This window comes from Aythya fuligula, chromosome 15 (assembly GCF_009819795.1).
Source record: "Aythya fuligula isolate bAytFul2 chromosome 15, bAytFul2.pri, whole genome shotgun sequence".
In the NCBI taxonomy this organism is placed as follows: domain Eukaryota; kingdom Metazoa; phylum Chordata; class Aves; order Anseriformes; family Anatidae; genus Aythya; species Aythya fuligula.
In genome coordinates, this window is record NC_045573.1 from 7,697,522 (window position 1) to 7,720,204 (window position 22,683).

At 39.6% G+C, this 22,683-nt stretch overlaps 1 protein-coding gene across 1 annotated transcript in view; it reads right to left on the reverse strand.

The window, feature by feature from the left end:
- Positions 1 to 6,626: 6,626 nt before the first annotated feature.
- Positions 6,627 to 22,683, reverse strand: part of OTOA (otoancorin) — a 31,641-nt gene continuing 15,584 nt past the window's right edge. Inside the window, exons 20-28 of the mRNA XM_032197755.1 lie at positions 20,683 to 20,776; positions 19,726 to 19,855; positions 16,006 to 16,193; positions 12,604 to 12,759; positions 11,141 to 11,283; positions 10,607 to 10,743; positions 9,936 to 10,033; positions 7,864 to 8,056; positions 6,627 to 6,694 (exon numbers count right to left, since the gene is read on the reverse strand). Coding sequence (XP_032053646.1) covers positions 6,627 to 6,694; positions 7,864 to 8,056; positions 9,936 to 10,033; positions 10,607 to 10,743; positions 11,141 to 11,283; positions 12,604 to 12,759; positions 16,006 to 16,193; positions 19,726 to 19,855; positions 20,683 to 20,776 — 1,207 coding nt within the window. The remainder of the gene's footprint in view (positions 6,695 to 7,863; positions 8,057 to 9,935; positions 10,034 to 10,606; positions 10,744 to 11,140; positions 11,284 to 12,603; positions 12,760 to 16,005; positions 16,194 to 19,725; positions 19,856 to 20,682; positions 20,777 to 22,683) is intronic.

The window sequence follows — 22,683 nt, forward strand, 5'->3', positions numbered from 1 at the left end:
CAGCTGTGCTCCCTGGCAGCCTCAGGACAGGCTTGCCACCCCCAGGTAAGCTCAGCTTTCCCTGTCCCTTGCTGTCCACATGTCCCCTTGAACAGCTCTGCCTGTTCTGGTACCCTGAGTTGCAGCTGTGCTCCCTGAGTGGGACAACAGGAAACTTCTGCAGAATCTCACTCCACTTGCCTAGGATACCTTGCACTCATCAACAGCAAGTGAAAGATCAGTTATCACCTTTCCTTGGCCCTTGACCAAAATCTCCAGGATCCTGACATTCAATGTCAGTGACTAGGCAAGAGGGAAAAAAAAAAAAAAAAAAAAAAAGTGGAAGGTGAGAAGCACATCTGATGCTCTGCTGGAGAGCTAGTGCTTCTCAAAGGCACTCTGGCAATAGAGCTCAGGGTACTCAAAGTACTGCAAAAGACACCACAGAACTGGACAAGGATTTTCCTAGGATGCAGTAAGGTACTGAAGTCCTATTTGTGCTGCCTGAAACCAATGCCCCATGAGAGGGGGACGCTGTGCAGTATAACGCCTTTGCTCTGCCTTGCTTTAAAGGATTAAGAACACTTTCATCATGGATGAAAGAAAATACCACCTGACAAAGACAGGTATTAGAGCATGAAATACCACATGGGACAAATATGCTGTCCTGGACAGTGGCATTAAGTGTATATTTCTGACTGTATATTTCTTAACCAGATGAAAGACTTCTTCAACGTCTTTTCACAGTGGTTTCAGGAAGAGAATCCTTGTGAAGTTGTCCATGGACATCAGCTCAGACACTGACAGGCGTTAATATTGTACTGTGTATTCTTCTGACCAGCTGAAATATATGCTACATTCCATGGATCTCTTCCAAAATACACTTCAAATTTCTAAAACTGACCTACCCAGCTTGACAAGGGCCCAGTACAGAAATAAAGTACTTAGTCTTAATGATCACTGTTCAGAAGAGAGCCTGAAAAGAGGGTGCATCTTCCCTGAAACAGCTGAACATACTTATTTCACAGAAAAACTTGTGATTAACCCAAGCTATGGAAACAATTACATGGTAGGAAGTAGGGTCCAATTCAGATAAACTACCTTGCATATCAGCTTTCTTGATGACCTGGTAGAGAAATGATGTTTCATCTTTTTCAAAAGCTATGGAATCAATAATATGATGACTAGAATAAACAACTCTTATCTCAGTTTATGCAGGATATATTCAGAGCTTATTTGTCATCTAAGTTGTTTTCTGACATCTGATTAAATATTGAAACATATCAGGTCTCACTTGAAGATGACCTAGGGCATCAAACCAGCACGTGATTTTAACTAGAGCAAAGACTATTATTTGGTAAATTAAAACAATTCTTTTCTATACAACTGTTAAAAGTTCTTGGGGGAAAGTATACCAGAAAAAATACCCTGCTAAATTTGAGATGAATTAGTATTTTCAACAATATTCTTTTCTCTTCTAGGAATTTACTCCTGTACTCTCTTCCTTTTTTTTTTTTTTTTTTCAGTAAAGATTTCAGATACTATGAGAGACACTGTTAAGTGTTTCCAAGGGTAATTAATATCAGCTAAAATATTAGGAGATAAATGTTACGCTGTTGCCTGCAAAGCAAGAAATTCAGCAATCACAATTCCTCCATTTAATACTGCAATGTATAGTCACCCAGATTGTAAGCTCTGAACACACCTTCTGTTCCTATATCATGAGGGCACGAAAATCCTTATTAATCCAGATCAGAAAAGCAGAATGATGCTGAACAGGAAGGGGCAGGGAGAGACAGATGGACATTGGCTGATTTGTACTCTTAGCAGAAAAAAATGTAATGCTTTCCCAGACTGTGTACTTCCAGGTACAATTAATAAGATGCTAATTCAAACAAAAATGTTTTATGGTACAAAACTACTACAGTCCTGATACTAGACGAGGACAGGTGGAGTGTATGAGCTAGTCTTATAATTTCTCTGTTTAGAAACTGAGTAGATAGGATGGAAATATACTAAACATTTTACCAAAATCTATGAAAATACATACCTGGATGATACATTGATTTGTTTGACAGGTTTGTCTTTTATCTGCACATTTTAAAGCACGCTGTAAAACTAAGTACAAAATACTATTTCTGAGGAATACTTTTAGATGTTCTAGGGTATTGATAAGAGAAATTTAACTTACATTAGGAATTTGCATTTATGCTTTGCAGACTTGTCTTTTCTATCCAGTTTCCTTCCTGCCTTATTGGGTAGGGAAGCCAGAGCCTGTCCGCAACAGCAGTGGAGTAAGCAGTCCACAGCATTGTGCCACATCGTATGATACAGGAGAGAATATTTTACTAATCAAGACAATAAGGATCTTAGTCCTTCTGAGACGGTAGGCTCATGTATCGAAAGCTCATTTAAAAAAAAAATAAACATTATCAAAATGTTATCAAAAACATTATCATTGAGATAAAGATATCACATTGCTTCCAGCTGCATATTAGCCTAAAATATCAAGTTTGTGTAGTTTTCTGTTTGTTTTGTTTTTGTTTTTTGAAGGGGAAAAAAGGGGAAGACATTATTTGATTTCTACTTTTCTCTAAGGATGGCAGCCTATCATAAGGGAACACAGTACTGCAATTTAACAAGTTACTGTTCCTCAATTGATCTTCCATAACTGGCATACTCTGAAGCAGAACGAGGCATCTACGACCACCACAACGCAGTAAGAGCCAGAACACCAGCATGTGAGCTACGGTCAGTGGGGATTATCTACTCACATGACTCATTCCAGGCAACTGTTTGATTCCTTGCCTATTTGTCAGTAGCAAAATAAGTGAGTTAGGAGGATCTCCCCGCTAACCCTAGATACATTTGGCTGGTACACCTGGAAGGAGTGGCTCACAACTGCTGCAGCATGGGTGAACAGAATGGGACTTCTAACAAAGCCCCAGTTGAACAGGATGGGACTTGCAATCTGTGGTGATGATCCTAAAACAGGCACAGCAGTCAAGTGGTAAATTAAATCTGCCATAATGCAGTGTGTAATTGCCCCTGGAGTATTTGAGCATATTATACAGAAGCATAAATGGCGTTTTAATTTTAAAATTAAAGAAGGATGACTTTTTTTTTTTTTCTTTAAAGTGGTCTCTTTAGAGCCTCACACTGATAGGTGTTGGTTAGTCCTGATGTGACAGATTGAGATCACTGGGAGTCAAGCATTCCAAGTACTGCACAAAAACGACAGCCATAATGTCTGCTTTAGAGGGACATCTTTCAGACACTGTGGATATGTAGTTGTTTCCTTATCTTCAGGGATTTAAAGATACCAGAAATGTGGGATTTCCCCAATGCCAGGTGTTAGGGATAATTTTTCCACTAGGGACCCCAAACAAGTAGCCCTTTTTTCATTTCTAAACATGATTCTGGACACAAAGGTGGCAGGCACCGAAATAACAAGCCAACAGAGTATTTCTTTCTGTCTGACCCTTAACAATCCTACTTCCCATCAAATAAATTACATGAAATACCTCCTCTGACATCCTGCTGGACACAGCCACTTGTCACGTGTTTCATAACACTCGGAGGAGCTTGGCCTACACCAGAGTCATGTCAGACTGTCAACAGTCAGACGTATATCCTGCAGGATGTACAGCAATGCCTAGCAACCATCAGAGTAGGCACACGTGGAGAGGAGAGCTGCAATATTCAGAGTATGCAGAAAATTACTGTCGTGACATATTCAACAGCAGATTTCTGCATTAGTCTGATTTTGATTTGAGAAAAGCATAAAAAGAGTGTTAAAACTAAAAGGGGATGGGGAAAATTAAGCTTGGTGTAAACAAATGTTACCCACATCTAAAACAAACAGCAACATTTCTTTAAGGATCAAAGAAAACTTTATACAGCATTTCTCTGGCAAAAGCCTTGGCAGTATGAAAAAAGGGGGAGTGTGAGACATCTTTCCCACGAACACATGCCAGAGAATGGGTATTTTGTATATAATACACAGCAGCACTGGTGACAGGCGCTTGTGGCTAGCAGTATCATATGGCACGGATGCCTGCAGTAAGCAATTCTGTGGTTTATAGGAGCAAAAAGGAAAGTGTATGTGTTTCAGTTTCTTCTTAGCAATGGAATCATGACAGATTTTGAATGGACAGCTGATTACTTACATGGACAGCAGACTAGATGCTGTGCACACTACTGCTCTCTAACTCTCTCCTCCCCACCCATTCTCTTCACAGATGATCATTTTCAAGAGTTTTGAGGAAGGCATCTCACGAACCACAGTTTTTGCAGAATGAACCATTATATCAGTTATCTTTGTAAGAGGTGCACTAGAAAAAGTAAAATAGCATTTCTCCAATACTCACCATCCAAGATGCTCACACCATCGCACAAACCAAAAAGGGCTTGTCCTCTCACCATGAACCAAGTATGACATTAAGTAGGTGCTCTGCATTTACTTTTCTACGCTACTCTTGTAAGAAATAGATGTCTTTGACTAAGTGTAAATGCAATGCCAGATATTAACATAATTATTAATTTAATAAAATAAATAAATAATCAAGGAGTTCAGCTATTTAAGAGCACTTGTGCTTGAAAAAAATCACAGCACAGATGGCACAAAACAAAGAGCTCGCTCCTGCTCCAATTAAAAGCTGAACTCTGACTCACATAATTGCAGACAGAATCACTACCAGGTACATTGACAGAAGATCATTTTCAGCTCATATGGATTTTTGAAGTGCTTGATATAGCTAAGTCACGTATCTGACTTACGCAGCTGAACTGGAAACGCTGACTCTCGTCTTGACTATGAAAATATTCTCCTGCATCTTCACTGAAATACACACAGAATTCAGGTCAAGTAATTTCTAGAAATTAAACAACCTTTTAGTACTTTCACATCTAAATGAGGCATGACTTTTTAAGATGAGAAAACAGATAAATCTTCATAATGTATTTGATCGATTAAAGCATTTTTGGTTTTTGGTGGGTGTTTGCATGTACTTGCTGGGATCATACAAATTTCTTTCTATTTAAGTAAATGCTGCAATCTACTGTTTACACGCAGAAAAGAAAATGCACTGGGAACACGCTAGAATTTTATCACTGGCACTAGAGAAAAGGGTGCAAGGCAATTTGCAACAATAATAGTTCTTTGCTTATAAAATACAGCGTAGTAGTACTTGTAACATCACGTCATATTTGCTAGGGTTAAAGATAGGCAAATGCAGTTCAGAGAGAAACAGATTGCTAAAGGGCAAGAGGGAACAGGAGGGGGTGAAAAATGGCCATGCTCTTACTGCTTCCTTTGCCAATAACAAAGCCCTGAAAATCAGGCTGGCTTCTGCTGCTGCAGGAATTACAGACTATCTGGGGATGGGGTGGGAGCTGTTATTCCCAGCAGCAACAGCAAACACTTGCTCTTCCCCAGCAGAAGCTGGGAGCCTCTTCCTTCCAGCCCTGATCCTATTCCTTCCCCACCCACAGGAAAATTAAATCTGCTTTCAGTACTAAGAAGCTAGGTCTGATGTTTGCCACAAAGAAATACAAATAAAAGTTTGAAAGGTATTTCACACAGGACCACTTCTTAGCTGAGCAGGATTTAAACCAGCATCCCAGAGATGAAATTATTTTATTGCAACAGCAGTAACTTTCAGCATGGTTTCTACTATGTCACACAGAAAGACAGCCTCTGTCCTGAGGAATGATTCAAAGTATAAAAAGAAAACCGAACAGATGGATAAAATAGTGTAATCAAATTAATCAACATAAAAAGGACTGCATAAGTTTTTTTCTCATGACACACATAAGGCATTTCCAGTTTTTAAATGTGTTCTGAAGCACTTGGAGGGAACTCCTGTGTTACTCATTAATGGTAAAGCAAGGAAAAGGGGATACTTCACATCACAATGATGGATGAAGGTGTTGCTTTTAAGAAATTAATCAGGTTGTACTCAGGCATTTGAAAACCTCTTAATTCTACTATTTGTGCTGAGCTGCATCTCTTTAGTATCTGCTTTGTAAGCTCCAGGACACTGAAAATCAAAAAGCAAAGAAAAAAAAATGAAATCTCTTGACATACCTTGGTTTGCAGTCTTTAAATGCTCTGGTGTTACACTCAGCGTTTCTTTGCTTAACTAGCATTTATAACATAAGCCCACCAGTGCTCTTGTTAAATTTTATTCTGTCAAAATTGTAATATCCCCTCAACAGTTAATGGCAACATTCATTTAGCTGGAGATTATCACAGCAGTTGTGGAATAAAATCTTATCAATGGACTGGAACAAGCGAAATACAGCTTAATACTGACAACACGTTCCAAATAAAATGCACTAATGGATTGGTGTTGCATGGAATTTTAAATATACTTTTTTTTTTTTTTAAGGCTGGCCTTACAGTAAACACGAGATAAAATGTTTTCCCCTTGATTAGAGTCAAAGATAGTCTAAGAGAGGTACATAAAATACAAAAAAGTTATTCAGAAATTGTTATCTCTGTATTCAAAGCAGGAAGGGGATCTCTCAGTCCTTCACACTGTTGTGTAAGTGTTAAGCCATCACTATTGCAGATGAACTGTGTCTCTATTATAAAGATACTTCCAACTGAAATAAAACTTACCACGAGCTTAGCAATGATAGATTCAGGAAAGCATGCACAGCATGAACATGGCACACAACCACATGCTGAAGCCACTCAAACAGGGAGCACCTAAAAAACAGAAAGCTTTATGCCTTAGTGTTGTGACACAGTTCAGAATAGTGCAGTTTTACCTAAGCCAGCATAGAGAGGAGCAGCAAAATCCAAAATTTCAATCCTCCCAATGAGATTCAGCAGCTCTAAAAATGATACAATTCAGAATGGTCAACTTCAGTTTAACACACACAGTTCTGAAAAGAAGCATTCCATAGGGGTAGTACAGAATGAGAAGTATACTCGGAATAATGAATGAGGAGCTTAAGAACCCAGGTGATCTTTACCCAGGAAACTCCTCCTTTTGGCATATCTACAGGGGAAACGTGTCATGTGCATGAGAGATCTGGGCTGAGAGCACAGTTCAGCTGCTTCCAGGAAGACCTGCTCTAATTCCTGCAAGGGCATCAGAGTAATTTAGCCACCTTTACTGCTATTTTAGCACCTCGGCATCCCTGTCTTTTCTTCACAGCTTCTCTCTCACTGGCGGCAGTGGAAAGAACAATATTTGCTGTCTGACAGCAATAACTTCTCAAAACTGGCTTGACTGTGTAAAATACCACTAAATGTAAAATGTCCATTAATATACTTGCCAACATAACTTGCCCAGTATAAACTGCAATATGGAGAAGTAGTAAGTTAAACTGAGAAGCCTAGGTACTAATAGGCTTTCATTCCAAATGGGATGGGAACAGAAGAAAAAAATACTCCAGGGGCCCAAGGTCAAGTCTGGGTAAAGGTGCTAATCCACCCCAGTGCTACCTCCTTTCCCACTTGCAGCTCTGCAAACCAGGTTCTGCTGCAGATAAAGGTTGTGATCTGAAGGTCCAGAGGTGGAGGAACCTGCTCTAAATTATTTAGGCAAAGAATATGGGAACAAAGAAGAGGGGAAAGATCACTGCTTTGGACTACATTCTACATAAGCTGGTGCTTAGCACAATGTGATGTGCTAGACAGCTGATTTATCTTCCTCCATTATCTCTTGCTGTGGATAAATCCAATACCATCCTTGCTGCTCCTCTTGGCCAGGTGCATGATTGGAAGCCTGAGTTAAAAAGTTGATTAGAAAATTCACTCTAGTCTACCCTCAGAAGATGTGAATGATCCTGGTGGGTGCTGAGATACCTGTCCCACTTGTGCACCAGTGGCCTCCCTTCTAAGCAGGAGAGGGGAGTGGCTGCACTCACCGCCTGGAGCTGGGGTCTGCCCCACTGGGGGTGCACAAGCTGTGCTGGGTGCCTCTGGGGTGCTTGTCCTGGCTCCATCCAGTGCCAGCTGAAGGCTCTGAAGCTGTGATACAGTCAGATGCTTACGCTGAGATCCTGTAACCATGGCAGCATTTTCAGGGCCCAGGTTTGCTATTTGTTCTGGGGACAATGCCTGGGAGGAAAAAGTCAGAAAGTCATTTAAGCTGCTGATAGACTAGTGGCTCCAACACTGGTAAGGAATCACTATTTTGCCTTTGGAATGAGGGGAAACAGCCTTCAACATTGTATTTCTATAGAAATACAGAGCTTAGAAATACCTTTTTGTTCATTTACTTCACTGGCTACTCGCCTATCTTACGCCCTTGTCTTGGCTGCTTGGGTCTGAAAGCTTGAGAGGCTTTCTGTGCCAACACTATATTGGACACTGCTTCAACACATAACTGGAGTTTTTTTGATATGTTATTTTCTGATATGTTCAAAGACTGATGATGCTGTGCATCCTCTTGTGTTTTCATTTGTTTCCTCTTATATCTGTTCCCAAGCGAACTCTCTTAAACCTATGTTTGACCTTTGATTTGAGTTATCAGTAGAGCAGTGAGATAAAAAAGTAATATGTTTCAATCTCATTATTCATTTTCCTCTTTTAGACTGTAAATCTTCCAGCTTTGGTCATATTAAAACTTGTGTTTAAAAAGGAACACGAAAATCATAATTTTACAGTATTTGTATCACACAGAAATTAATCAGTCATTAAAGCCTGCATGTATTGGCCATGCTGGATGGCTTGGATTCCAGCTAACGATCTGCAGTCAGCAGAATTGCAGCCCTCCTGTACAACATGCTGTCTGTGCTGCAACAGTTCTGCATCCAGGTTCTACTTTATCTTTGTAAGGGACTATATTCCCCTTCCAAGTAGGTCAGACAATGGAGTAAACCCTTCCCAGTTTTTCATTATCTAGCAAATGGTGTACTATTTTAAAACTAGTAAGCTCAAATAAATGCCTGTCAGTCCAGAAATGTTGAGATAAGCCACTTTTAAACTAAATTAGGGTCCATAATACCATGTAATTTTTCATAAATCAAAAGCTGAATAATGTATGCAGCCCTATACAAGACCTGTGTAAACACAAATTCTGCTTTGAATCTTTCAAAGGCAGAAAACTGTTCTGGGAAGCTTGCTTGTTATTTGTTAAGCACCTTTTGTAGTATCATTACTATTCTTACTAACAAAAATGTATGTTATTTGAAAGAAATTTTACATGATGTAGACCCTCAGCTTTGCCCGTTTTCCAGAGAGATAGTTTGACTAAGGACATCTCAAGCTTATCTAAACTGTTGGTGGTACTGTGCAGAACAGTGTTCAAGGAGTTTTTCTCATTTATGGAACCTGACACAGTTAACTATCTGTTTAGCTCATCTGTCCAGAAGTATATTGCCTGCCCAGGCATCTGACAGAGACCAGCCTAGGCAGAATATTAATCTTGTCACTAAGTCAAATAATGTCTGGGGCAATGATCTCAAGATCCATGTTCTAATTTCTGGTCCACATTCAGAACAGGTTTAATTAGATGTAATTCCTTTCTGATCTGTATCTGCTTGTACAATCTGTTTCTCAGGGCCAACTCCGGAGAATGGTGCCAGATTTTAAGATAATAAAAAGGCTCTTAGGTAGTCAAGCAGAGAAATGTGTAGCTGTGATAGCATCTCTGCAAATGTTAATAAACAGAAGAAAGCTCAGATCTGAATACAGTGTCAGAAGAAAGAGTCCTTTCTGTGCTTTCTGACCCTAGATCTTTTATTTTCCCTTGGGATGCATTTGAAGGAGAAAAAAAAAAAAAAAAAGCTTGTTTAACATATTTTATGTTCATCACAAATACAGATGATATAGTTGAAAGTTAATGTTTCAGATCTTTGACTGTCTCTCACTTAACAGACCGCAGAAAAAATTTTGCTGAAACCCCAAGCCAAACCATAAATCAGTGCTGCAGTTCATTCATAAGAGAGTAGAAATTACATACGTTTGGTTTCTTCTTCACTAATAAAGCTCTTACTTGGAAAATTTCACCAGGTATGTGGCTTATTGCTATTGGCTGGAAATATGGCATCAGGTTTTTATCAAAAGCTTTTAATTCATCCTCATTCAAACCACCTGCAAAGGTAATATGTTTTTTATTAGACTGACTTTTAAGCTAACACAAATTTTAAGCTCTTGCACAAAATATCTAATAAATGTATTTCTTCAGTGTTTCATAAAAAAATACCAGTTCTTTTTTTTTGTCGCCTCTTTCATTATATTCAAATATTAGAAATAATCCGACCTTAGCTATCGGTACGGAACCTGTACTACCCAAGGGACCATTAAATAACTCTTTTGCTTCTAAAAGAGACAGTTGAGGGGAGATGTGTTTAAATCTACAAAAATACAAGCAGTGTTATTCAGGAATGCTGCTTCACAGCTTCTTCTGATACAAGAAGTCTTAGGAAGCATTAAGTGAAATTAATGGAAAGTTTAAAAAAAGCACAATGGGAGGCACCTTATGGAGGCTACCACGACTTTTCCTTAGCACTACAGAAATTGCTGAACATCCATCCCTGCAGATGACTCCTCCCTGGAAGAAATATTTTGCCAGTCTAGAAAAATGCATTACTACATGAACCTGTCTCCTAATGCTCAATAATACTTCTTCACAACTATTACCATCTCTAGTCTGAAGTTTGTTACCTGCTATAGTGCCAATCTCCTGTAATACAGAGCCATTCCAGCTGGTTGCAGTTCCAAACACAGACTCTGCCATCTTCTTAAACTGCCTCAGAACAGGAGTGCTACACAGCAACAGGCCAATTCTTGCAACAGCAGCACTGCAAAAGGCAACAAGGTTAATATGACATGCTGCAATCACATGCAATATTAAAAGTGCTTGGAACATACTTAGTCTGCAGTAGCAAGACTGTAAACCTCTTTTCAAGTTAAAAATATATGTACAAATGCTGCACAGAAATGTTTAATGCTTTGAGCAAAAGCCCAAGTTTCTCAGTGCAATATTTGACTGGTGAGATATAAATGGTAGAGAAAATCTAAAATGGATTATATTTTAAACAGCTACTGTATGCTTTCCATCACATCTATTGCCTTTCTTAAAACATATAAAGTGCAAACTAAAAGAGGCCTTTAGGCTCTGGAAATCTCAAAGGAAAACAAACTGCATTTTGTCAATAGAGATACTAGTACATATTTCATAAGTATCAAATGCAGTACCTGAATTCAACGCTCCTTATGGACATGGTTTCTGTGGAGTTCAAAACACAGAGAATAGCTCCTAATCCAACTAAATCAAAGCTTTTTAAAGTACTCATTGTCTGACCAGAGTCTTCTAGAAAACTGTGCAAAATAGATCTTGCCTGCAAAAATAGTAAGATACTAGGCATGAACAGAGTGAACATAATTGAAGGCTTTGGTATTAGAAGCTCAAAGTCTTACTGGAAACTATGGAGTGTTACAATGGAGCCACCCCAACATAATTAAATGGAGTTTTGTATGGCCTTTAGAACAGGCACCACCTCTGTGAGGCATCTAAGCAGAGCATGGTTACAACATGGCCACTTCTGAAATGAAAACAAGTTAAAAGAATTCAGTGTGTCTTGTGCTGGGTCACAATGGACCACTTCCCCAGAAGAAATGTGCATTGAAATGCCTAACAGAACTGCCCAATTCAATTAAATTGTTCAAAAGAAATGCCAATTACTCAAAGGGATCAACATGAAATTTTTAGGTTTTCTAAAATAAGGCAGGACAACCTGATATAAGTGTCACATATAGATGGTGACCTGTGTTTAGGACTAAGATTCAGATGTGAATGGGATGTAGGTGCCAAAATGTCTTTGCAAACCTAAATCACTTAGGATGGTGCTCATCCTAAACCGACCATTTACAAACTGCATGTCTAGCTTAAATAGGCCACCAAAGTCAGTGGAAGAAACTAGTCTTCCAAGGGATCCTAATGTATCTGAGATGGTGAGCTGCAATGACTAGCTTAAACTAGCTGCCTGTCTTTTAGACAGTTGAAGTTGGGTGAGATTAATCTCTTTTAAGTTGCTACTCTTACTGACAGCAAGAAATCTCAAAAGCCAACTATTATTGTATAAAATCCTCCCAAGTGCTTCCTTCTGATAATGCTCCTCAGAAACTGAATCTATTAAGCAGACTTGTGATACCCTGCCAAAGCTGGATGCCACCATGCCAGCATCTGTGCAACTGAGTGGTAAATCAGAAATATGCCACCAATTACATAGACAAATAAAAACCTATAACTTTCTCTCATTTTAATATCAAAGCCCATTGACATAACTAGAAGTTATTCAAGGAGAGGGATATGAGAAGAGCATAGTATCCAAATGGCATATTTGCTAATAACTGCTGACCCTCTTCTATTACTTGGTGGGCAAGTGTTAAAGAACAGGTTGGTCATCACTACAATTAATACTTATTGATGTCCTCTTGGCCATCTCACCAGAGAAGCCAACAGCCAGGCAGACATCAGTGCTGACCTACCAGCCCTTGTTTGCAGGGGCCAAGGCTGAAGACAACCAGCAGGGAGTGGTGGGGGTGGCTGTATCAGTTTCCTGGGTGATTCTAGGACTTGAGTCCCAAAAAGGGGTCCTCTAGGACTCAAGTCCTAGAATTTACTACGAATCCAGTAGTAAATTCAATAATGTACTTACTTGGGTAGGAGTCCATTCTGTTTGCTGACTCAGTACAGAAATGGTGTCAATCAGATGTAAATCCAGCTCTTCAATTTCATCTTCAGTGAGTGCTAGAGCAATGCGCCCCAGAGAAACAATATGGTAACTCTTCCAGCCTGACAGTGATCCCCAAACCTTTAGAACAGATTCATTAATGTACAGCATCTGTTAGATCATTGTGAATCTTACTTTAGGTAAACCATTCCCAAAACTTTGGTTTTAAAAGTCCCAGTACCTGATGTAGGCTTCTTTGCACACAGAATGCAGAGACCGGATATTGTGAAGGTTTTGAAGGTTCTGCATTAACAATAGTTAGTTTATCTAAAATATCGATACCAACGTATTTAAATTGAGTTCTGCTTCTAGTTTTATCTGTGATATAGTTACAGTCACTAAGAAGCTATTACAGACCAGCCCCAAGGAAATTTTGATTACAGGAAAAGATCTGTCTGGATAAGGAATAACAAAAGGGCATCAAGAGCTGGATTTGCAGAACCTGGAGCTGTCAATAATATTTGGCTGATAGTTGGTGGGCAGTATCTCTCAGGACGTGCAGGATGTGGCCAACTGCCTTTGTAAAAAAAAAAACAACAAAAAAAACAAAGTATGCTAGGTTCTGGCTAAAGGGAGTAACTTGAACAAGACAGGTATAAGAAAAAAAATTCCCTTTAAAGGTCTCAGATACTTCAGCAACGTTGCAATATGTTAGTTGGTACAGGGAAATTTTCGAGTACATGATTGTGCTGCTAACTTCATCTAGAGAAATAAATGTAAAAAGCCAGACCTGGGCTAAGCTGACCATTCCATGGAAAAACTTCTTCTCTTTTCAGGATTGCCACGATCTAACTTTTGTTCAAAAAGCTGGAAGGGTGAATGCTAGTGAGGACTCACTGAAGGAATCTCTCTGTACTTGCCTACTAAATAGTGTTTGCACCGTAAGATACATGTGGTGCTGTACAACCCACAAAGGGCCAGACCTCTGGAATAAAATAATCCTCACCCAGAGTTGCTGACTATGTGCTGTTCATACCAATGTGCACATCTGAGACAGAGCAGCCGCAAGGCTGCTGAGGTGTTTCTTCTCAACTATGACCCTTGGGTTAAAGATTTGCTTAAGAGGGGCTTTTGCTGGACCTGTATCTCCTGACTGAGTTTCCACTGGATCTTTTATGCTGGTTTTACGATATCATAAAGAAACAGAACAGGGGCTTAAGCCTGGGAAATTTCAGTCTTTTCCAAGGAAAAGAGACAGTAAAAAACATTATCCTGATTTTAAAGCTCCTAATTCTCTAGTTTAAGAGGTACACAAAACACATACAGTTAAAAATGTTGTGTGTCTGTTTCCTGATCTAGGTCATAAAATACGGGGTTTGAGCTGTTTCATAAATAGCATCATCTGACAGCGCTGGATGAAATCTCAGACATAATGGTATAAATAACACAACACATGAAAACTGAACCACTCCTTTGTCCTCATTCACCTAGAGAATGCAAATCCATACATCTGTTACTATCACAGAGCCTGGAGACCTTCCACTTCCAAGTGAGCTAAGCTGCTTACTTTCATTAAGACCCAATCTGATAACTAGGTTTTTTGAATTAGTTTGGGACCATGGGTAGTATGTAGTTTATTTTGGAGTAAATAAATCAATTTAGGAGAAATTAAAGCTGGTTTAATCAAACATTTAATCAAAGATGCCCTTTAGTTAATAATATAACAGCATCTTATAATGTCAGAGAGCTGTAGTCTTTGCCTGTACTATCTGATTTCTCATGCTTGGTATTCAGTGTAACACTAAGGTCTGTTCCACAAATTAATATATAGGAAGTCTGTCCTTGTCCAGCAGCAGTCTGTCTTACCACAAAGACCCAATATACAAAATTCAGTGCACTACAGATCTGTGTATCTTTCAGTGTCATTGCATTGAATACAGCTAGGCTAGGAGCATATTAACCTTGTAGACAATTTCTCTAGAGAAGCTATCACTCTGTAAGCATGCTGTTACATTGCACTGCTGTAAAACACTTTAGTTTCCACCATCTCAGATAATAAAAGTAGCATTCACCTTCTAGGATTTTTTTTCCCTTTTCCTACCCACACATCTCCATGTTGACAGAGGAAGGCTGTCTTGGGATGAAAGAATTTGACACGGGGGGCTGTTGTCCTACCCCAGCACGGCAGCAGAAACAGAACTGCAGTCACTGTCAGCTTTCAGAAATCTAACCAGTGCTCTCTCCCTTCGAGCACCTGTAGTTTAAGAGTTTTAAAAGCTGAGCTGCACTTCTAAAAATTGCACTTTCAGCCTTATTTACCCAAAGGTCATGGTCAGAGCCACTGCTCTGACTGCAACTCGTGATTACAAAGATACTGCCCAGGCCCACCTTGACCCTTGTCCCAGCCCTTAGATCTCCAAGCATCTGCACTGATCCTAGTGGCAGCCAACTGGACTTGTAGATGCTTCCTACCCTTGTTCTGTCAGAGCGAACCATAAAAACAACTTGTTAAGGGTTGGATCATTTTGGTAGAATGGGATTCAGAAGTAGCTAGCCATGAAGAGATGGAGACAGAGAGCAGACAGCCTCCATCAGATGCTGGTGACATACAGCTGAAGACATACTGGGCTCGGTAACCTCTTCACCTCTGGGTCTTCTGCAGCCAAAACAAATGGTTTCACTACACCCAAAGGCTTTTTTTGGCTGAATCAAAAGTCTGTTTGTGACAATACCAGGAAGCAGTAAAAGGAGATCACCTCCAGGAGCTCACCAGTGCCAGGGATGGGGTGAGGTGTGGCTTCCAGGAGTCCACAGCTGGCCAAGGCAGCAGTGATCAGCACCCAGGCAGCCTGCTGATGGTGGCCCCGGACACAGGGCACAGAGCTGGCATCACACAACTATGGCCTGTGCTCTGGCAAACACCATGGGCATCGGGTATAGCCTGTGCCCAGGGCAGAGACCTGTTACTTACCCAGCTAAATACCCTCTTGGTCCACTTGGTTTTATGCCACCATAAACTGTATTTAACGTAGATGTAGACACTTGAACACTCTAAGCTGAATTCTCAGCAGGCCAACCAAAATCCCATAGGACAGCTTGCTGGTTTTTCATTTATAAAAGAAAAGCAAGGAGCAAGCAACCAAAAAGCCATTGGAAAGCAAAAGCACTCAAGTTTTTCATCAGCCAATAGCTCAGAACAACTTGCCTGTTGACTCTAAAGCAAGACAATAGCCTTCTATCACAATCTCACATTATTTTTCCAATAAGCAATAGATATTCCTGCAGTAATAGTAACATTGCTATAACACAGTTATTTTAGAACTGCATAGTTCAATAACAGCAAGTCAAATTATGGATTTAATTTTCTTTCACAGACATTACAGTTACCTGCTTGGCTTTTTCCTTCAACACCATAAGCTGTGAGCTGTTAAAACCAGAGACAGTCCCAAGACGTTCCACATTTTTGTCAAAAGTCCTTGCATCCATGCATTTCAGTTCCTGAACTGACCAATAGACATTTGCTTCTCCTAATTTAATAATTTCATCTGAAGAAGGGGCTCTGGTTCCCAGGCAATCTGGAAAAAAAAAGTGAAATACTAAGAATTTTCCTCAAGGAGACTGCAAAAAAGAAATTCACCAATAGGAAAATTTAAGAGGCTGACAGACTGAATTAACTGCAGCCAATGTGATATTGATTAACTAATTATCTTACAATGAAATTATTTCTTTAAATATTTACATCATTGATGTAGTGGATACAAAAGCAGAATTTGCCTAATTTGCAAAAAATCAGGTACATTCTTTGTCCTCCAAAGGCAGCGCATGCTGGAAAAGAAAAGAGGAGTAGCTGTGTTTCAGAACAGTTACAATATACAATGCCAGGGGAAAAAAAACAAACACTAAAAACACTAAAAACTGAATGTGCACAGTGCTAAGAGCAACCAAGATGTTCCAAATTTCTTTCAAGTCCAGTTCTGTAAAGGAAGCAAAACCCAGACAAGGGCTTAGTCTGCGGTAAAAGCACTGCTCACTGGGGGCCATGCTGCAGTAGGACTGAAACACAGATCTCTGCAACAGCCTCAGTGGAAGCCTCCTTCCAGTGGAAACCCCTGATCTCCCAGAAAAGCTGCAGTTGAATGAACTTCACATTCAACCAGCACATATATGAACCCAGCTCCATAAGAAAGTAACAACCACAAGGGGCCCCTTCATGCTAAAGTACTGTGACAGAGATGTATGGCTTGTAAGACTTGCCTGACATTTAAACAAGGTGAAGACAGAAACTGGATGTGTCAGAGGAGCACGGTGCTTGTTCTCTGTATCAAGCAGGTTGTTAAAATGTCAAGAATGAGAAAGAGTGGCTCACTTAGAGCACAACTGTTTGGACAGACAACCTGCATTTAAAAATCTGATTTATGGGCAGGTTCTGGACCCATGCATGATCAAATGAAACATTTTCCAGTGTGACTTTTAACAAAACCTGGTCTTTGTAATCTACATCTAATATTGATGGAAAGCAGAAACTGGAATCCTAATGTTCTCACTTACTTCTCTTTCTCCTGTCACTAATTTAGGAAAACCTTATTAAATAATGACCTAAACCAAATAATCTTTACATGTCTTCAGATATGGTCATTACCAGTAAAAATCAAGAGTTTCACAGATGCTATGTCTGAGCTAAGCTCCCACAGATAAATAAAGCGAGGATGTACAAAGTAGATTTGTACTTTGAAAGGAGGCAGAGGAGGGATTTATTTGCATCAAAGGAAGCTGCAATAGTGGGTAGAACACTGAAAAGATTGAATCTGTTGAGCAAACGAAAATGTTGTTCAGCTTGCAGTGTACCAGCTGATGTTCTGCTCTCTCTGTATGTGCTCTCCTGTGAAGCTGCATTGTTTCACTTTCCCATGCTGCAAAAAGGTCAGCTTTTCTCATGTAAATACTGGCATCCAGACACAATGCAGTTCCCTTCCCCAAGTCGTGAAAACCTATTATTTTTTGTTCATGGAAAAAAATATTGATTTTATTATTTGCAACACACCAGATACTTTGGCACTATTACAGAGGGAAATACTAATTAGTCTCCTGGCTTTACTTCCTGTATCTGATGCTATTTCATTCTTCCTTCTACTATATAATCATATTTAGTTTGATGAACATATTATAATATGGTAAAAGGTAATATATTATAACATCTCAGTGCTGTGAAGTAAGCAACTTGAATTCTTTTTCCACCACTGCTGCTCCATTCTGGTAGCATTTTGGACAGATGATTCCTTGTATGCTCCAACTTGCCTTAAACAAATGAGTTTTGCCCTCATATGCTCCAATCTGCTTTAAGCATCACCTGTGCTTTTTCTTTGGCGTAGGCATAGATGTAAGAACTGTCACTGTAATTATTACTTTTGTTACGATTCGCTCACAACCAGACAGTAGGAAATGTTAAATAGCAGGTTGGTAGCATGGAGAGCCATCCATGTCATTCTAGAGCCACTTTCCTAGTAGTCAATTTTCTAGTGATATAGAAGTCAGATAGAAAACTTCATTCCTTACTGAAACTACTGTGTGAGCTCTGTGGAGTTGATAAGATTATGATTGGTAACAGAACTTCAATACTACACTTGGACTGCAGAATTTCTTGGACCAGAACAAACAATCCCTCCATTTCTCATCTTCCACTATTGCCCCCAGCTAAGCCAGCACACCCTGAGTGAAGAGTGAGCAGCCATGGAACCCTGTTATCCTTTGACAAAGATCATTAGTTTCACTAGCAAGTTTATGTTGGTCTTGCAGTGCAAGTAAGCTCTGCAACTGCACTGGACAGAAGTTTGATTAGAGAAGCCTTTGGGATTTGTATGTTGTGATCCAGAGTTCTAAAAAATCGTCTGTGAGGACAGAAATGTGCTGAAACATCCGATGCTGAACCTTTAATCCTGTGGCCCAGGCCTACACATTTCTTAATTAATTTCTTAACAGTTAATGATCTGGTGGTTTATTTGTTCAGGGAAGAGTGAATTTGATCCATTCAGCTTGACTCTGCTACTCTACCAGCTTGATCCTGCATTTTTTAAGCATGCAAAATGTGTAATGACTTCTCTGCTCAACAGAGGTCATAGTTTTGTTCAGGCAATGCAAAAATACAGCTCTGTATAACACTTTCTACCTCCCTCTGTGCATGAATACAGCATTGTAAGGGACACCAGTCATCATTCAGAATTGCTGTTATACAAGTGGGGGCATTTCCATGCAGGCACAGGGCTAGGTGAGAGCTTGGACGTGCATTCTGTTGGACAGAACTGATGGGGAGGTTTTCAAAGGCATAAAGATAGTACCAACCACCCTGAAACTGTTGGGCTCTAAATTCTAAGCAGTGTATTCAAAAGCCTCCCCTACAGCATTGTTGTTCTCCACAGCACAGGATAGCATGGCCTAAAAATTCTGCCTAGGTGAATTTAAGATAAAAGAAGGAATTGTTGTAATAGAATATAGTCAGAGTATACATTTTTTACAAAGAAAATGATCCATTTGTCACTAGAGATTCTAGTAGGCTGATTGCTAATTAAGATATATTTCAGATTATAACAAACTTTGCCCATTTGGACAGACAAAACACCGTGCTACCACTGATGTCAGATTTCAGAACAGCTGAGTCAACACACAATCATGTGTGGCAAAGGATTAACTACGTGTAATCTTTTGGCACAACAGTAACTTGTCACCTCCACTGTTTCTTAATTCAAGGAGTTTCATTTCTGTTACAAAGGAAGCCAAAAAAAGCCAAAATAAACAGGAAACTGTAATACAAGTCATTAATCTTTTCTTTCGTGCACTCACAGACATGCCAGGAGATGTCAACCCTGCAATCATGTACGGAGATCAAGGTTTTCAGCAATTGGTCAGTGCATCAGATGGCTACACACTCACTGTTTTAGCTAGAAGACTCATCCTTGGTAAGTTACTTTAAGTTGCTTTAATTTTTACTGTCCTGCTCTTGGAATGCATTTAATGACTAAGTCAAAATGAAAAGTCAGTTTAAACTATACCACCAGAGCACCAAATGCAAATCTGGCACTTTGACACCACATAGACACCAGGTGAAACACTCACCTGGTCTGATGAGAGGTGGTCCAGTGTTGGCAGTGGCATTGGAGACGGATTCAAATACAGTTGATAGAAGCTCTTTGGCTGAAGAAATTGGCCTGACTGTCTTTGCTATTTGCAAAATGATATCTTGGAACTTCAAAAGGAAAGCAAAACAATGAATAAAACATCTTTCCCCCTTTTAAAACAAATTGCTTTGGAGAGAGACTCCTGCAGACCTCAGTGAAGTAGGGGTTAGTAACAGCTCAGCCTCCTTCCAATTTGTGCAGATGTTTCACAAGAGAAGGAGAATAAACTGGCTGCTTCTGAAACGTTAGTGGAAGATCTTTAAAGAAAAACAATGTTAGAAACAAAACAAATTCAGGGCAATTCTTCCTCTTGTATGTCCTCTCAGCTTCTGGCAACATGTGAGAACTGCCTGACTGCAGACTGTCTCCAGACCTTACTGTAGCAACGAGCTCCTCTGTTGCATGATATAGAGTATGGAAAATATTTTGTTTCACATTTGTCAGATAAATATAAGAATTAAGGATATGTACCCAATTAAATTATGAGGAATATTTTTTACCTGTTCACCTTTTCTTTTAGGCTTTTGTGACGTTTTGACCTCTTTCCTCCACCCTGCTAGACACCTCCCTTTCAGTTGAGAAGTCCTATTCTATTCGGGCAATTATATGCATTATCTCCTGAGGAAAAATTGCTGACTGTGCTCACATATTTCTGCAGAATAATGAAACCTCATTCCAGTATAGTTTACCCCTATGCATAAAAAAATGTAAAATTATATGAACTAAAGAGGGCAAAGAAACTACAAAGTGCAATGCTGAGGATATCAGTTACTGCTGTGTGTGCTACGTTATACCTTGGGCAAAGGGCCACATATTCAGGTTACATAATTTCAACTGTGAAACCCAAATTCTAACATTATCTCTTACAAAATTAAAAGTTAAAATAAAAACATACCTTTTCAGCAAGTACATTTAATTCTCCTTTTGACAACTGAGCTATGAATGGTCCAATATCTAATGTTGTTTCAGCTGTCCAGTTCTTTGGGGAGCTGAAGAAACATTTTGGAAAAGTATATTGATCAAGAATGTTTGCAATCAAAATTATACTAAAACTTCAGAGTTTTTATTATGCTGTATTATACAGAAAAGACAGATACTCCTATGCCAGTGTGATGAATCATATGTATTAGCATCAGACTGTACTTTCTCATCTCTCTCTGACATATGGGGCATTAGTGGAATTCAATACGTTCAGAGAAAGCCTTCAAACATTGCAGTCATGGAGCTTTGTTCTCTCTGTCTCTCAATGCTCACAGCGTTCTTAGCATGACAGTGTTCAAGCGAGGAGAAACAGACCTTTAAAAAAATAATCCCATTTTCTCTCAGATTCATGCTGCAATAGTATCCTGCTAAATGGCATCAAAAGAGAAGCAGAAACCTCGCAGCCAAACCTGAAACCATCTTTTTTCCAAATAGCATATCCTAAGGATCAACTTGGTTAATACTCAGGTAAGCAATATTTACCAGTACTTGCTTAAAAATCTGAACAAACAAACAAGCCTATTCCAATATTAAATCATTTGCAGTTTTTCACAGGCTGGTTTTCATTGCTGTTGGGCAACTGCAGCTTTCTCTGATGCCAACAGGAGCTGTGGGTGCTCATCATTTCTAAAAAACAGGCCCACGCACACCTCACAAGAGTGGACAGTTTCCCCCTGGTTCTGAAAAGATCAAATTCACAAAACAATTCAGGAAAGTAACTCAAACTTTTTGAAACTAAGGGATGGGAACATGAAATGTAGGTGATGAAACAGAAAACTTAAATACCTATCTTATTGGCTTCATATTTTTTACTCTCAGTACTATTTTCTTCATCTGTAATGTCAAGAGTAGTGAAAGGCAGCTCTAACACCTTGGAGAGTCACATCTAATGACACCTAAGCCATTTCTGTATTAGAGATTTTCTCTCTGATAGGTACCATACCTTCTGAAATAACATGCTAAATTATTTGTAGGAATAGGAATGAAATTCAGCTCTGAGTGGTGCTGGAAGTTTCAAAATACATGTTGCTTAGCACTATGCCTATTTGGGCTGTGTGACACAAATCTGACAAACCCACTCAGGAGTTGATTTAAGACACAAATCTGACACGTTTGCCAACCCACTTGGGAGTTGATTAAGAGAGCACTTGGATAAATAAATTTCATCCTGCAAGCCCCTGCAAAAGGTGGTAGTCCAACCACTCTGTTTGTGTTCTCATAGAAAACTGTGGAGTTTGTTGCCCCATTATGAGGGCATTGGACTAGACAAGTATTTTCTTAATAATAAAATGAAGTATTACTTAGCACAGTGTATCATGATTCATTCAGATTTATGCAGGGATGGTTTCTGGTGGAAAATATACATGTATCTACTCCATTGCCAGAAAAAATGCTCACAACTAGGAGGAAACTGAATGAGCAACTAAAATGCCTAGAAGCACTGAGTGACAGACTTCGGGACTGAAGGCGTGGTCAGAAACCGGGTGTTCAGTCTCCATCTTCAAATGCAAGATACCTCTAAGAGAAAATGTAAGAGAGAGATGGTAAAAAACTTTGCTTTTTGCATGACCGATACAGCAGCGTGGTTCGAACCAGCCTCCTAATCTGAGTCATTAATGACATCCAACATGCTTTCCGCTCTGTTGCTTCACCTGGTTGAACTTTACATCCCTCTGCTTCCTCCTCTGGCTCTCTCCCTTTGCCACAGGTTGTCTTTATTTCTCTTCTCACACCAGTGCACTGAGTGTGAGAATTCTTTGCATTCCTGTGCCATGCCTTGCCAGTATCACCCTTGCTCTTGCCATGACAGATTCTCTTTGCCTGCCCCTCCCTCAACTGTTACGCTTTCTCTCCTTTTTCTCTGGGATTTAACTCATTCAGAGTGTCCCTGGGGCTGTAGTTTGTTCCACAGCTA